Source organism: Gobius niger, assembly GCF_951799975.1.
Source record: "Gobius niger genome assembly, chromosome: 3".
NCBI classification, from domain to species: domain Eukaryota; kingdom Metazoa; phylum Chordata; class Actinopteri; order Gobiiformes; family Gobiidae; genus Gobius; species Gobius niger.
In genome coordinates, this window is record NC_136854.1 from 39,850,312 (window position 1) to 39,868,296 (window position 17,985).

General features: G+C 43.3%; 1 protein-coding gene across 1 annotated transcript; it reads right to left on the minus strand.

Annotated features, from left to right (window-relative positions):
* Positions 1-241: 241 nt before the first annotated feature.
* On the minus strand, positions 242-3,989 carry adra2c (adrenoceptor alpha 2C). The gene has a single exon (XM_079553448.1). The coding sequence runs from the start codon at positions 3,380-3,382 to the stop codon at positions 2,039-2,041; it is 1,344 nt and encodes a 447-aa protein (XP_079409574.1). The 5' UTR covers positions 3,383-3,989; the 3' UTR covers positions 242-2,038.
* Positions 3,990-17,985: the final 13,996 nt, after the last annotated feature.

A 17,985-nucleotide genomic window follows, 5' to 3' on the forward strand; every position in this document is an offset into this window, starting at 1 on the left:
AGGTCTATAATAAGAAGAAGGTGATTAACGATGATAAATTGGAGAGAATCTGGATTTACATTAGATTCAGACTGTATTTTCTCACTGAAAGAACACGTTTCATCTGATGTTTTGTCAGGTGTTTTGTGATGAAAAACAACACTTTCAAAGAGGGTGATCATCTCTTTCGCTTCATCTTCAGTAAGAAACATTTCCACCGTACTGTATTGATGTTTCCTACCATCTACCATCTACCATCTGTCGTCTTTCATGATGGCAGTACTTTACAATCCTACTAAATTCAAACTCAAATGCGTCCAACCAGAACAACATTTGTTTATGCTGCGCTCAGTGCAGACATTTGATTGAATTATGGAGCCACAGTACAGTAGCTCTTATGCCAGGGACACATCAATTTATCAGAAAAATCACCTTAACAAGATTGCACTTACATAAACCATGTGAGTCAGTCTTATCATGTCAGGAGTCATACAGTAAATCAAGGCTGTCCTTTTACACTTTACATTGTTATATTTCAATCAATCTCTTTATTTGTTCATTTGAATGTGCTCATAACAGAAGAGTAAACACTTTTCTTAGCATTAGAAAAAGACAAGGAGGTCTTTGTGACATGGAAATCAGTTAGCAATTTGTTCATTATACAAACAATACATGTTTATCACATGATAATGAGCCACCACACACACAGAAACTGCCTTGTTTCTTATTTACAACAGTAGAGAAGCTTGAGTTCATTTGGCTTTAAATGCTTAAATCGTCTGTAGTGTTTAATATTGATTTGCATGAGTGTGTGCAGCAGACTTTACAGCAGCAGAGCGTCGAAGTGTGACAGGCTTGTTCTGGGCAGACAGAGCAGACATGGAGGTGGAGAGAGGACAGACAGACGGTGAGGACAAATAAAAACACAGGCAACGGTTCTCAACCCAATGTGCCACACAGCAGATTAGACATAGCTCCAAAAACTAAACTCATTTTAGTATCAACAGTCTCTCTTTTTTATGTTTGGATGGGACCCTAAACACCTGTCCCTAAGCCATAAGCTCAGGATCGAAGAACATTTCGTTGCTCACTTTAATAGATACAACCAAGCGCTTCGCCATCCAATTACTCTTATCTACTCTTCTCGACGAGCATTTGGCCTTCTCCAGTGCATATGAATTGAGCAAATGACCAAACGTCTGCATGATACTGAGGGAGAACTAGTGACTGTGGAGATGAAGTGACTTTAACACAGCCCCCATATGCGACCTGGTATTAGAGTCTTCCTCTTTCAGCTGCTCTCACACACGGTGGCACACAGTGCTCACTCAGTGGAGACCTGTCATTCTCAGCACTACCTCTGTACTCCTTCTCCCTCTCAGGAGGAAGGTGCAGACACATGCCTGCAGAAATAATACACCGCACTACTGTACACAAGAACACACGTCCAGACGGAATGAAGCCATTGCACTTAACCACATTTCTGTATAAAATAAATATGACTTTGCACTTCATGTGGATAGTAGACTATTCTTTTTTTTTTTTGTTCTAAGCAAAATAGTTTTGCTACTACAACAGTAAGCAAGGAGCCCCTTTGTCCCATTAATCCTCTTGTCGAGAGAGAGAGATTAAGAAAGTATCAGATAAGAGAAAGATAATCTTACAGTTCTCTGAGATTGTCAAGGCCTTTGTAGGATAATCAGTAAATTAGGTTACATTATTCAAGTCTTTGTAAAGTGTTCACCTCTTGCACTGCGCTCGCTCAGCTGTACCCACGTCGCAGTCGCTCTTTATGACTTTATTGTATTTAAATGAAGGTGGGATCAGTCAATGAGGAGGGGAATGAGCCGAGGCCACTTCAGAGCGCAGAGGCAGCCAGGCGTCGGATGAAAGTCTCCACAGTGAATAAGACCACATACTAAGCCCCTTTTTCCGCACCTTACCACAGTCCTCAGATCTCCTAAGTGTCCTGTAATGTCAGCTCCAATCCCTCAACTCTGAGCCAGATCCGGACATTATCCTCCGCCTTAGCCCCGGCTTAAGTTCCATCAAAGTCCCGTCAGAACGATCGCTTCCATGACTTACAGAGGATCTTCTGGAAGGCTCTTCTGAAGTCCTGGTTGAAAATGGTGTAGATGACCGGGTTCAGGGAGCTGTTGCAGTAGCCAATCCAGAAAAAGAACTTAAAAAGCGTCTCTGGAATTTCGCAGGGCTTCCGACATATCCCATAAAGACTGTAGGAGAAAAAGAAGGGAAACCAGCAGACCACAAACACCCCCATGACCACGGCCAGGACGAAGGTGAATCTCTTCTCTCGGGCCGCGGACGCCTTCTTGCGGTTGACCGTGCTCCGTCTCTTCCGGCGCGAGGAGAACAAGTCCATGGATTTGGAGCTCGTGCGCGACTTTCTGCTGGAGTACTTGGAGGCGGAGCTGCTTTTCCGGCTGGACTTCCGATCCCGCTTGTCGTCGTGATGATGCTTGGAGCACTTTTTGGGCTTTTCGTCGGACGAGCTGCTGTCCTCGTAGTCATCGTCGTGGTGTGGGTTCTTGCTCTGGTTCGGGACGGGCGACTCCACCGGTTGTTCCTGGCAGTGCCCGTTCTCCCGCTCCTTGGTGCTCCCGCCCCTGCTGGACTTGATGGACCCACCTTTGCCCTCTGCCTGATCCATCCCGTTCTCCTGGTTGGCGTCCACGTCCCGCTTCTTCTCGGACATTGTTCTCGTTCTGGTCTTGGCCACCTGGTAGATCCGGATGTAAACGAGGATCATAATGACGCACGGCGCGAAGAATGATCCGATACTGGAGTAGAGGATGTACCAAGTTTCGTCGTTGAGCTGACACTGGCTTTCATCTGTGCCGCTTCTGTCCATTGAAATGAGTGGCGGGAAGGAGATCACCGCGGAGATGAGCCACACCACTACAATCATGCATTTAACTCTCTTTGGGGTCCTCTTCAAGTTATACTCTACAGCCTGCGTGACGGACCAGTACCGGTCCAAACTGATGGCACAGAGATGCACAATAGACGAGGTGCAGAATAAAACGTCCAGGGCCAGGTAAATGTCACACCAAATTTTGCCAAAAAACCAATAGCCCATTAGTTCATTAGCCAGTGAAAAGGGCATCACCAGAGTGGCAACCAAAATGTCCGCACTGGCCAGGGATACGAGAAATAGATTTTGTGGTGGTTTGAGAGCTCGGCTTGTTAGGACTGCGATTACGACCAAGACGTTTCCCACTATTGTGAAGAGGATGATGAAACTGACCAGTCCTGCCAGACCCCAAATGGCCAGCTGGCTGTACTGGCTCAGAGAGGTGGCATTAGAGGAGATGTTTTCTGCCTCCATCTCTCCATCCAGCGAGGACATATTAAAGAAATCCATTTTCACAAGTCCCAGCATTGATCAGATCATCTTTGTTCTTTTCTTCAGTTTGAAAAAATATTCCATGTTCAGTTTCTACTTGCAAAACAAATCTACATCTAGAATCCCATGGTCTCACCTCTTTAGTTCACATCCTGCGTCCGAGAGCATATACGATGGGCAGAATAAAAAGTGCGTTAAGTGTTTAAGGTTGTTATTCCCATAACAGCGCACATGCAGCAGCAGCAGCAGCAGGAGCTGAATATCCACACCGCTCTGGGAAGCGGACTCCCTCCTCAACGCGTCCTCTCCCATCCCGACTGCGCCCGCATCTCTCCACCGTCTCCTCCTCCCCGCTGCGTCCCGACAGAGGTTTGTAACAACCACGTGTTTTTTTTTTGTTTTTTTTTACATGATGGGGGGGAAAAGCTGCTCCGCCCTGGCGAGGATAGCGAGAGGGGAACGAACAGTCAACTTAACACTTAGCGCAACATAACCCGAGTTTACGCGTCGTCATGCATCTGCGCTGTCGGTGCGTAAAGACGGTCAATTATACTCATATGCACGCGTCCCACCGCTTTTCTCATCCAGACTGATGGTGTACAAGGATCTCCCAAGAAGAAGCCGCGCGCGCTCTCCCTCCTCATCCTCCTCCTCCTCCTCTCTTTCGTGCGCACACTGGAGGTCAGTATTGTAGCGGTGCGCCCCCAAGGATGGCACACACGAAACGTATTGCACACGAGCCAAGAGTGCACTCTTCATCATGAAACGCCAATGAGTGGTTACTTTATGCGAATAAGATCCTCCAGGACAACGAGCGAATAGATACTCTCCCGTGCGTATTGATTAACGCGTGCCCATGGTGCATGGGAGGAACGCGTGTCCGATCTAACGGAGAGAGGAAAAAAAAACTTTCTCTAACGATCCTGTTAACGTGTGTATGTTTATTGAGTGCTGCTAAGATTACATGGCTTGGTTTTCATGTTATAATCGAAGCCAGGCGTTTTTTCTCCCCTTTTTTTCTAAACAAAAAACATTGGATCAGTTACATGAAGTGTAAGAGCTTTTTTATTCCATGATGCAAAGGACACTGATAACCGAGATAGCAATAGCTTTGATTTAATGTATTATTTACTATGTCTTTATGATGCATAAACTGCCAATAATATAAGGTCAGGCTGCAGTCATACATGATCAGCAAGAGCCCTCCATTTTTGCTATATATGTAGTGACGCATATTGATTTTCATATTTTCCACTCATTGGAATGTAGGATTATTTACACATGCACGATAAAAACATAAAACAATCAAATTTAGGACGTGCGGTCTCAAATGCCTTGTCTAAGGTTCACTAACTCATGGCAACGCCTAAACAAGCAGCAACCTCCTTCCCTCTTGGTACAACTGTATTTTGTGCCTTTTTCTGCGAACTGCATTTGTAGTTTCTCTGGTTCACATTGTTTTTCTAAATACTTTCGTACATCTTTGCTGTGTTTTTGTGAGGTTCAGTGGATTCTTTTTTTTTTTTACAGCAGAGAGTCCATAAAGGCCCTGAAGGAAACAGCTTTTTTTTAAGCGAACAAACAGCTATGAGCTGAAACACTGAAGAGGCACAAAGAGGCCACACACCTGAAGCACAGTGGACGCGTCATGCGTTACAGGAAACAAAAAAGGGACAAACGAGCAGGTATCCGGGCAAGACTCACAGCTAAGGCACACAAATCTTCTATCCCTATATGTTAAGTGGTGACGTCACAGCTCTACTTCCGGGTTCGCAGTAATATTTACCAAAATCGCTACTTCCAGGATAGCGGAGATAAATGCTAACGGCGCAGCAGCTATGCTAACCCTGGAAGTAGTGACTTTAGTAAATATAACTTTTTTTATCAGTAGGTGCGGCATTTTTGGCTAATGAGTCTGAGAAATAAGTAGGTTCAGTAACTCTCTGTAGAGTTTCTAAAATATTGATAGTTGTTTTTAAGAGTTTTTTGTGGGGTTTTTCTCGCATATTTGCTGCTTGCTAGGACCCGGAAGCGGAAGTCGTGACTTCACACTTAGCAAACGTATTTACATTGTAGCTGTAGTAACAATGAAGAAATGTCTAACTGTTGTTGGAAATTTCAGATAAACCTTATTTTGTCATCTCAAATGTCATTCCTCTTGATCAGGACCACATTTTTAGTTGTAGTTTTACATTTATAATCGCTAGTTTTAGCTTAAGTTTCCCATGATCACTTCCTGCCTCCAGCTGATGTCACTGATGATGTCAGCAGCGAAAGGGTCTATAGTTCTGACTAATGTTCATCAACTGGAGAATAAGACGGATTATATTCTTATGCTAAACACTTCCCAGAAGATGGCGAAAGACTGTTGTGGAGCGGAGGGAGCTGCGCAGGAGGAAGAGGAAGGAGGAGGTGAAGGAGCTGACCAGTGCAGGACACCATGCTCTGAAACAGGGACAAACCCAGGAGGCAGAACCCTGGTTTCCCCACCCCCATAAACACGCTGCTCATCCGTCATGTCGGATTTCCAAACTGCTCTGCTGTTCGATCAAACCAGCATTATTTTTACATCCCTGTCAGGCCACTGCGGTTGTGAAATTGCGCTTTACAAAAACAGCTGCATCTGAGTGACTTTGATTTGCAACAATACCCTCCCACATTTGCATAAGAATCACAGATCACGCCTGTGCGCGGTCCTGCCTGTGCGCTACAGCCTGGGGATCTCCTGTCTCCCACTTGGCGCACCGTTTGGCATTAAGTTCCCGGACCAGTGGGTTTATCGACCGTGTCTCCAAGCTAAGTACCTGTCATTAATCACAAAGCGCTCGGTCAGAGAATAGTGAATTAAAGAGCACCCATAGCAACACCGAACGTTCGCGTCTGGATTGATCCCTTGTCAAGGCTGCGACGTCGTGGAAACCCGCTCACACTGGCACATCGCGGGGCCCGCTCCTCTCCTGTGTGTTCTCCACCTTCTTAAATAAGACCAGATCCATGCTGTAGGTCACTCTTAGCTGATTGTGCACAGACAGATAAGCCTCATTACGGCCATTAAGCTGTGTCCTGGGGCCTCGTCTCTGTCCATATAATTGTGGTACCGCTGAGTGATTTCTGCCATTACCTAGCCTCGAGCCTTGTTTCGGACACCATGCCCCCCTTCTCACACAGAATGAGCCGGCTCTTCTACATTTACCAAAGGGAGGCTTAAGCCCTCAAGGAGAGCTGATTACTTTTACCCCTTTAAATCAAGCCTCTGCACTTGTTCATCCTTGTGCTGACGTCTAAAATGATGGACTCTGTAAGCTCCCCAATTGTTGGAAGTCCAATCTAGTCTTTGCACGGCGCTGCTTTGGTCATTCTGTTTTTTTCATTATCTCCGCTTTGTAGCCTACCTGTTCAAACCAATGTCAGCCAGTCTCTAACATCACTAACAAATTGCTGTCCCACTCATTCCTGCAATGTATTTCCTTGGAACACCTATAGGCTGGTTTTACCATAGCCTAAACTCATTGCATTTCGCACAAGGGTCTGGACCTTCACAATTGAGCTCCGTTATCAGGTGGGAGGGGCGAACTCCTTTGAAACAATTGGATCTGATTTTTGCTAGCATTTGATCGTGACATATGTAATGCATATGAGTGAGTGAAGCAGCTATCATAACTCTTGGGGGCATTCCTGCATAAAAGGCTTCATTTTCAATTTCTATTTTCTATAATAGAGCTTCTGGTTCAATATATAGGCAGTGTACTACATTTGCAAAAGATGAACATATTGTTATATACAGTGAACCATTTCCCGACATCAATAATAAAAAGAAAAGTACTTTGTGCTAAAACCATGTGTAAAAAATGGGATGGCAACATCAGGCTAAGGACAATATACAGTGCCGTGAAAAAGTAGGCTATATGCCCCCTTCCGGATTTTTATATTTGTTTATATTTACCACACTTAAAGGAATAGGCCACCGTTTTTACATACTGAGATATGTTTTTACCTTAGCTTTAACGAGTTCTATCGGACCTGTCTGATCTTCCCCCGTGCCTTCAGTCACGTAAACACATCACACAGCGTCTAGTAATCTTCACTTTACTGTGCGGATGCCAAACTACTCCTGGTATTACTACGCCTTACAATATAGTTCCCCCTTTTATCCGCTTAGAAAATCCACATTGTTTAATTTTGTGTAATTATACTTTGTAGTGGAACACTTCACGTAACCATATTTAAATGGGGAAAACGTGGAAGAGCTTGGTAGCTTCTATCTTGACCTGTTTTGGAGCTATAGAGGAGAGAGGGAGAGGCTAAATGCTAACGCCGTCTGCGCTGTGTTTACGTGACTGAAGGCACGGGGGAAGACCAGACAGGTCCTAAAGAACTCGTCAAAGCTAAGGTAAGAACATATCTCAGTATGTAAAAACGGTGGCCTATTCCTTTAAATGTTTCCGATCATATGCGCACAAGGACATTCCCAGTGAATACAAAACAGTTTCAAAATGATTCTGTCATATTTATAAAGAAAAAAAATGAAACCTCTATGGTCTTGTGTGAAAAGGTACGGTATTTTCCGGACTATAAATCGCCCTTTTTTTCATAGTTTGTGCTGGGGGTGCGTCTTATACTCTGGAGTGACTTTTTGTATTTATTCATTTTTTATTAATACATTCATTTGCTGCTAGAGGGCGCTGCAGGCTAATCGAGCAGCAAAAAGAAAGTTTGGGAGGTTACTTTTAGAGCAGAAAACAAAACAAGCTTATCACGAGCTAAAAGCTAAATGGCCAAAGATGGAGGAACGACGCGCTGTTGGGAGAGGCTTGTCGCAGTTACGCCTCCGTGCTCAGGTAGCTGCCAAGGCGATTGCCCAGAAGTGACACCGAGGATGAAGATTTCAATGGACTTAGTGATTTGGACTGAGATGGAGAGTTTGGTATGTTCTTTATCTTAACTGTTTATGTGACGTTAACATACCAGACACCTATTTAGTTTGTTGTTTATGCTTCATGTAGCTAACCATCAATGTGTTGCGTCAGCGTTGATGAAGACGGCACCACGTCATGAACCACGTGACAATCCGGAACAAGGGGCAGGTCCCCATTGACTATATTGAGGCTTCGTAGTTTTATAATTTACGCTTTATATAACTAAACATAGAGAGGACAGATGGCGTACTACCTCCGGAATAAGTTATTAAGCCGGCTACCCTGGGAAACATTGAGAACTCTGTATTATGATTATGATTATTATTTTTCCTATGTAGCATGATTAGCATTTAGCCATGAAACATCACAAATTATGAACAATGCAGATGTGTCCAACCGTTGTCAACCCATCGTCCTCATTTAGATGAAGTCAAAGCCTAGTTTGAAGTCATTAATGAAATGGTTAATAATAAAATTAAGAAATAAAAGTGGCTTCTGATCCAAACATAATTTTCTTAAAGGGGGGGTATTATGCAAAATCGACTTTTTCAAGCTTTACATCATGTTATTAAGTCATTCCCTCATTAAAACCATGCCTGAAGTGTTGCCTTGGCACATTCACGTATTTTCGAGTAATCTGTAAAAACTCTGATGGCGGCCATTTTACGGATAAAACGCCTGATTCCTTCAGGAAACGCCCTCGACCTCCAGGATACGCCTCCGACCTTTCGTCACCAGCCGAGTAACCAACCACTGCTCCTCAGCAGAACCCCCTCCCCGCAGTGTCTAACCCTAAGATGTAAACAGAGTCATCATGGAGGTTTAGCTTCATGTGTTGTGAAACGGAGCCACAGCAGACTTTTACAAAGACACACATCAGTGTTTCTGTTACCGAAACACCCAGGATTAAAACCGGTGACATGAACGCTTATTTCAGTGTCTGGTTCTGCGCTGGGCCTTGATGATGCACAGAGCCTCCGGAGAAAGCTAATGCTAAGCTAAACCTCGAGTCATCACGTGAAAACGAGAGATATGCACAAATAAAGTCAATAAAACCACCACACACATAAAGAACCGTTTAACAATGATCACACACGGAGCCTGGCTTGTTGATTTGGAAGTTTATTGCTCACATTTCATCTACAATGGGTCATAGCCGAGTGGCTTTCTCCCGGAGCTAACAAGCAAGCCGCGACAAGCTAACGGGAAAATTCACTGAATACAAGCAGCATATTATGCATTGAAAACGTCACTAAAACAAGCAACTGCTTGAAGCAGCCTTTATGATGATCACACACTGAGCCGGGCTTGTTGATTTCGTAGTTTATTGCTCACATTTCATCTACAGTGAGTCGTAGCCGAGTGGTTTTCTCCCGGAGCTAACAAGCTAGCCGCGATAAGCTAACGGGAAAATTCACTGAATACAAGCAGCATATTATGCATTGAAAACGTCACTAAAACAGGCAACTGCTTGAAGCAGCCTTTATGATGATCACACACTGAGCCGGGCTTGTTGATTTTGTAGTTTATTGCTCACATTTCATCTACAGTGAGTCGTAGCCGAGTGGTTTTCTCCCGGAGCTAAGGCACTATTAGCCGCGCCAAGCTAACAACCTTCACCTTCACAACATTCATTGAAAACAGGCAGCATATTATGCACAAATAATGTCAATAAAGCAGCAACTACTCGAAGCAGCCTTTACGATGATCACACAATGAGCCTGGCTTTACACATTTGTGGTTTATTGCAGACTTTTCATCAACAATGAGCTGTAGTCGATTATAACAAGCTAACGGGGTAACCTCGAAAAACCATTGTCCACTTGCACAGATAATGTCCGTCTTTTGAATCGTATGGGCTCCTGCAGATCCTGGTGTCGTCCATGGGGGTATAGTTAGAGATCCATAGGGCATGGCAGATGCAAAGAGATAACCTCCAAACAGCAGTTATTTTTCAGGCAAGAGCCTCTTCCAAGCGTCCGGTGTGGAAGGTTCGTCTCCAAATAATATCCTGTGTGGCCATTGTTCACAAAGTGATAAACAGTAGCTCCTTTCCAACAATAAAAATTAAAATGCACCGATCGTAGTTTCTGTTGAGACGACGAGCGCAGTGTTGTTGTGATGCCACAGACAGCGTGTGGAGGGGGCGTGTCGGAAAGGGTCAGAGGTTCTTAAAGAGACAGAGGCCTATTTCAAGTCATTTGCTAACGCCATTTTGAAAGAGCAATTTTATATAAGGCAGTTATTCTAATTTACTGCATTGACAGACCAACAGAAGGTTTCGTCATCATTGTAGTGTGATATAGACTGGTGCTATGTGGCTGAAAAAAGCATAATACCCCCTCTTTAAGCTAATTGTGGGTCGGGTTCACTTCCAACGACCACTAAACATCATCTAATAATTTGTTTATTATGAAGAAATATCAGAAATGATATAAATGCCATGAAATGGACATTGTTACCTTGCCGTAGTAGGCAAATGCTTCACCATTCCAGACCAGAGGTGACAAAAAGCTCTATTTACAGGCCCGTGAAGCTGTTTACAGTAAATGGGCATTTGTAGGAACATGCTCAGAAACTATGGCGGACGTAGTAACTTGGGGAAACGTCAGAAATACCCAGATTGCTGTCTTCATCAATACCGTAAGCCTATTCAGCCTGTTGTTGTTTTCTTCATTAGGCAGTTTTCAGCTCGTGCCTCTTATACTCCAGAGCGACTTATAGTCCGGAAAATACAGTAAATGCCCCCTCTTTGGTTTGCTGTGAATCAACAGATTAAAAAAAAAAAGCTGAGTTCAGTTTCAATGGCCACTCCCAAGTCTGATGGAGAAATAACAATCGTGTCCGAGAGGATAGAGGAAAAGTAGGCAGCAGGAGTCATTAGTATGGGACCCGGATACATGAACTCGAGACATTGCGCTAGACCTTCAAGTCTGTCTTTGCTTCCACAGAAGAGGGATAAATACTCTTTGTCTAGCGTCATATTGATACGCAAGCAAAACATTCAGTGGCTGAGGGAAGGCGCCTGAGCAGCACAGACAAGGCTACGACCGAGATAGTACGACTTTACTGCATGACCCAGTATGATAAATAGTGATTTAATTTCATTCTCTAACACTTACCACCAAGTTTGTCGAATCAAGATAATATCACTGCTAAACATGTCAGACAAATAAAGTAGGCTACAAAATCTCATAAGAAAACCTATAACGCCACGAAATGACTCTAAGAGTGAAACGACGACTCATCCAGGAGGTCAACGAACCCAGAATGACGTGTGAAGATCTGCAGCTTCACTGGGCTCAGTCAAAGTCATGACTTTGTTGATGAAAAATGGCATCAACAGAGAGTTTCAAGGCGAAAACTGCTGCTGACAAATAAGAACACAACAGCTATCATTTGCCAAAAAACATCTTTTAGAGAAATGGTCTGTGAAAGTTGAACTCTTGCATTCTTTCTCTTTATAAATGTGATAATCATTTTGGATGCTGCATTTTGCATTCACTCGGAATGTCTTTGCGTGATGCTAATGTTCTTGATGAGCAGAAAGTAAGGCATCAGGAAGGACAGTGTGTCCCTATTCCCTACTATTATATTGGCAGGGCGGGCCACCCAGCCATCAGCGCCCCCTCGCCCTGGCAGGACGATAGCCTTTTATTTTGCAGAGCTAAATCATCACCGATCGTTAAAACGAGTGTCTTTACCAAATCCGTTCCGTAAATCCATTCCGTTTTTTGTTAAAGGGACTATAAGGAGTTTAAAAATGTTAAAATTAAGTATTTTCCTCCCCCTACATGTTCCAGCCATGTCCTAATGTGTAGAATGAGCCCAGACCTGTTCACCACAACTGCCTCTAAAATCCTGAACGGTCACTCAAAAATGTGTCACTTCGGCCCGAATTGCCGTCATGCACGAGCTTAATACAGAAGGTGCAGTTACACATATGGCCTGAGGTGGCAGTAGTGAGTATAAAATGGCGAACTTGCTTCCAGCCCCTTTAAAGGAGAATTACCCCGTTCAATCCAGTACGATTCTGTGTTTTTTAAAGGGGGGGTATTATGCAAAATCGACTTTTTCAAGCTTTACATCATGTTATTAAGTCATTCCCTCATTAAAAACATGCCTGAAGTGTTGCCTTAGCACATTCACGTATTTTCGAGTAATCTGTAAAAACTCCGATGGCGGCCATTTTAGGGATAAAACGCCTGATTCCTTCAGGAAACGCCTCCGACCTCCAGGATACGCCTCCGACCTTTCGTCACCAGCCGAGTAACCAACCACTGCCCCTCAGCAGAACCCCCTCCCCGCAGTGTCTAGTCCTAAGATGTAAACAGAGTCATCATGGAGGATTAGCTTCATGTGTTGTGAACCGGAGCCACAGCAGACTTTTACAAAGACACACATCAGTGTTTCTGTTACCGAAACACCCAGGATTAAAACCGGTGATAAGAACACTTATTTCAGTGTCTGGTTCTGCGCTGGGCCTTGATGATGCATAGAGCCTCCGGAGAAAGCTAATGCTAAGCTAAACCTCGAGTCATCACGTGAAAACGAGAAATATGCACACATAAAGTCAATAAAACCACCACACACATAAAGAACCGTTTAACAATGATCACACACGGAGCCAGGCTTGTTGATTTGGAAGTTTATTGCTCACATTTCATCTACAATGGGTCATAGCCGAGTGGCTTTCTCCCGGAGCTAACAAGCTAGCCGCGACAAGCTAACGGGAAAATTCACTGAATACAAGCAGCATATTATGCATTGAAAACGTCACTAAAACAGGCAACTGCTTGAAGCAGCCTTTATGATGATCACACACGGAGCCTGGCTTGTTGATTTTGTAGTTTATTGCTCACATTTCATCTACAGTGAGTCGTAGCCGAGTGGTTTTCTCCCGGAGCTAAGGCACTATTAGCCACGACAAGCTAACAACCTTCACCTTCACAACATTCATTGAAAACAGGCAGCATATTATGCACAAATAACGTCAATAAAGCAGGCAACTACTTGAAGCAGCCTTTACGATGATCACACAATGAGCCTGGCTTTACACATTTGTGGTTTATTGCAGACTTTTCATCAACAATGAGCTGTAGTCGATTATAACAAGCTAACGGGTAACCTCGAAAAACCACTGTCCACCTGCACAGATAATGTCCGTCTTTGAATCGTATGGGCTCCTGCAGATCCTGGTGTCGTCCATGGGGGTATAGTTAGAGATCCATAGGGCATGGCAGATGCAAAGAGAGAGCCTCCAAACAGCAGTTATTTTTCAGGCAAGAGCCCCTTCCAAGCGTCCGGTGTGGAAGGTTTGTCTCCAAATAATATCCTGTGTGGCCATTGTTCACAAAGTGATAAACAGTAGCTCCTTTCCAACAATAAAAATTAAAATGCACCGATCGTAGTTTCAATACAGTTGAGACAACGAGCGCAGTGTTGTGATGCCACAGACAGCGTGTGGAGGGGGCGTGTCGGAAAGGGTCAGAGGTTCTTAAAGAGACAGGGGCCTATTTCAAGTCTTTCGCTACCGCCATTTTGAAAGAGCAATTTTATACAAGGCAGTTATTCTAATTTACTGCATTTACAGACCAACAGAAGGTTTCGTCATCATTGTAGTGTGCCATAGACTGGTGCTATGTGGCTGAAAAAAGCATAATACCCCCTCTTTAAAGATCGAGTCCGCGTTTTGCACTCAGTGACCCAGGCCATGTGGTCGTGTTTCCTTAAAGGGGCTGGATGCAAGTTCGCCATGTTATACTCACTACTGCCACCTCAGGCCATATGTGTAACTGCACCTTCTATATTAAGCTCGTGCATGACGGCAATTCGGGCCGAAGTGACACATTTTTGAGTGACCGTACAGGATTTTAGAGGCAGTTGTGGTGAACAGGTCTGAGCTCATTCTACACATTAGGACATGGCTGGAACATGTAGGGGGAGGAAAATACATAATTTTAACATTTTTAAACTCCCTATAGTCCCTTTAAGGAGGCTGTGCCAAAAAGATCAGAGAAACAGGGGCAGAGACAGGAGCTGCCACAGAGCGAGTGAGTTTAACTAGAGCGATTAGATGACAATAAAATTAACAGTAAATCCCTTTGGTACTTTGTAAATAAGAAAATCCAACCCAAGCTAAATGTAGCAGTTGAGTTTACCCTAAACCAGGGGGAGGCAAGTTTGTGTCATGGAGGGCCGATTTTCTTCATTTCCAAAACGCCAAGGGCCGCAACTCGCAATTGTAGCCCAAAGTAAAGCACCGTTTTTCCACAAATATAAGTTTTGCAGATAATATATGACCTTGTGCTGTGTTTTTCTGGGAAATGTGGAAATATTGACAGAATTTTCCACATTTTAGAGTCCTTTTCACGTATTTGGTCTCGAATGAATGTTTCTTCAAAATTCTCTTAGGGGCCAAAGGTTTTATGCTGGAGGCCTGACGTTGCCCACCCCTGCCCTAAACTGTTGAGGTGAAGCTGTTGGCATCTTTTTCACATGAAGCTACTGAGGTTAGATAGCTAGTTGGATTTTGTAGAAAGTCTTGTGAACCTTAAATGCTGATTTTGTCTCCTCTTGTTTAAAGCAACACAGACCTAATACATGTGTCCTGTTGGATCATAAACTGTGGAACTCAGTGGTAAACATTAAACATGCATATGAGGAAATATGCATCCTACCAAACCAGTAAACCAAGGGGAAACACTGAACGAGGTATATACAATTTAACGCACAGTGTATTTAGCTTTACTATCCATATTTTTGATTCTGTTGTCTCTATTCAAGTCCCGCCAATATCTTATTTGTACTTTTCTTTTATGACACAGTGCACCTGGCTTCCCTGAACTTTTATATGAGTTCCCCCTTGAAAGTTGGACATGGTATTGCTTTTATGAACAGTGAAGAAGGATCTTATATGAGCCTCATAAGATGCAACTAATACAACCTCCAAAAAGCAATACCAGCCATAGTTTCTTACAGGTTCGTATGACCTGTTTTTATAACCCGTCTAATACAGTGACTAATGCGATTTCGCTGCATCATTAACCGTCAACAACTCCTCACAAATCTATACAGACAACAATTGTGTAGCTCAGTCCAGCCGGCCCAAACAGCCCAACATTAATTTACTGGCTCACTTTATTAGATACTGCACTTTCAATTGTGGGCAAATATTGATCTTGTGACGTACTTTTATACCATAAAATAAAGGCATGCCAAAGCCTGGTTTGTTGTGTGAACCAAAAATCTCCCAAGGATCTGATTCTCGTAATTAATAGCCCACTGTTGTATGCGAGCGTCGTGTTATCTAACCCCCCTATATCCCCCATGGAAATTAAAGCTGTTAGCGCTAACAATAGCCACGTCTAATTTCTTCATAGTCTCTAATGAACAGGGGTTTCTATAGGCTTCCAATAAGAGCTGGAATGCCACCGGGTGCGACTGTGACAAATGACTTTCCCACCTGGTGATACTCATGTGTGTAGCCCCGAACGAATAGCTTAGCGACACCGCTGACGGCCTGAAGGATCACCAGCATCGACGCAGCTTCACCGCTAACATCTGCGGAGCGTGTCCGTGACAAAAGAGCGTTTAAGTGCCGTAAAGGGCTTATTATGTGGAAAGGTCTGGAATAACTTTGAGCTCTAATGATGTGGCGACGATCTGTTTTTAGTTATGTTACTGTGATGTGTGGTGTACACCTAGAATGGGATCAAAAACCTTTGGTAACGCTTTATATTAACTTATATTTACTCTTAACTGAGCATGAGTTCTCCACTTCGACTTTAGCCAAATCTAAAAGCTTCTCGGAAAAAAACCCTGTCAGAATAGCGCCAAAAACGAGAGTTAAAGGGGCTTGATGCAAGTTGGCCATTTTATACTCACTACTGCCACCTCAGGTCATACATGTAACTGCACCTTCTATATTAAAGGTTCTATATCATGCTATTTTAGCCATTCCAAAGTTAAGTATAGGCATTTATAAGATATATTGTACCTCTACCACTATGGAGCACTCATTTTTGTGATTAATATAAGTGTTTTCTGGAGGTATTTTTCGAACCCGGAAGACACAATGCTTCGATTCAGTTAACTCCGCCCCCTCTCTCCGCACATACAACTTTACCGTAAAATAAATAAACAGCAATAAGTGAAATTGCTTCACGATGCAGTTATACGGAGTTGACATCTGCAACACAGCTTCATAAATGGCTAACACACATGCTAATATGCTAACACACATGCTAATATGCTAACACACAAGCTAACCCGCGTTTGGATTGACTCACCGCTCTGGTCCATCGCTGTTTACATTGTGGGACTCGCGTTGGTTATAAAAGATAATCCACTTTGATTCTGGCGAAGGTTCACCAAACATCCATCAGTGACAGTCACAGAAAAACAATATTTTGGTGATAGTCGCTGAATCCCGGAGAAAAAAACAGCTGAGTGGCCTCTTCGTGAAAAAGGTTGAATAAACTCCTCGTCCTCGTAGCCAAACGCGCTTCTTTTTCTCCGTCCGTGACATTATCGTTAGTTAAGAATAAAGAACAGATGTCCAGAATAGATGACAACGAGCTCCATCGTCAGCTGCAGAAGCCACAAACCACTCTGGGGGTGTTTTTGATAAGGAAATAGCATAACAACATGGCTAAAAGCTCCAAAAAGTCAATTTTGCATGATATAGGACCATTAAGCTCGTGCTTGACGGCAATTCAGACCCAAAGAAACCACTTTTTGACTGACAGTGCAGGATTTTAGAGGGGAGGAAAATACTTACTTTTATCATTTTTAAACTCCGTATAGTCCCTTTAATTGAGAATGAAAAGAGCGACAACAACGCAACAAAACGGTTACAAAAAAGACACAAAAACGCAGCAAAACAGGCAACAAAAAAAGTGTTGAAAAAGCAACAAAAACATGAAAAAAAAAGCGCCAAAAATACAACAACGCGGCGATAACGTGATGAAAGAGCTTAGGTCAGTTTTGTTGGCCTTAGCTTTCAAATGACGCATTACACTGGCCTTCACTGTAAGATCCAGTTGGGTAAAGCTGAACTGGAGATAATGTGCTTGGTTATGGCAGGGGTTAAAAGGTTGTGCTTGTTAATATTAATATGGTATTAATAAGCATATACAAGGAATAGGCCTTAACCCTAACCTTAAGCACAAGGGTGTAACTTTCGTCTCAACATTGGGGGGGGGGTTAAGATCCATAATCATGTTATGATTCTCTGTGACAGAATACATGGAAATTCTGTCACCCCGGAAACCTCGAGCCAAATACCAGCAGTTTCCTGCATTCTGGGTCATTTTAGCCCCTGGAGAGTGATCGCCTTTAATTAAAGAGACTGATGGACTAAAACATTAAATCAAGCCATTTTGGTCCCAAACAGTGAGCAGTTTCAATAAGATTATAGACTAATATCATCCAAAGATCATAACTAATAGCTAGAGGCATAATTTTATAGTAACGTTAATTCATTCAAAGTATAAGGCGAGGTATAGTCTATTTGCTTGACATTTAAAAAGACATTATAAACATTATTGCCCGTCAAACCCTCCCACCCCCATACAGTTATCACAATACACACACACACACACACACACACACCCTACCCTTTACTCTACACACAGAATCAAAATCAAGTACATAAGGCTGGGTACCCACATCTTCTTAACAAGCACACCTTAATATAAAGCTACACCAAACTTTCTTTTG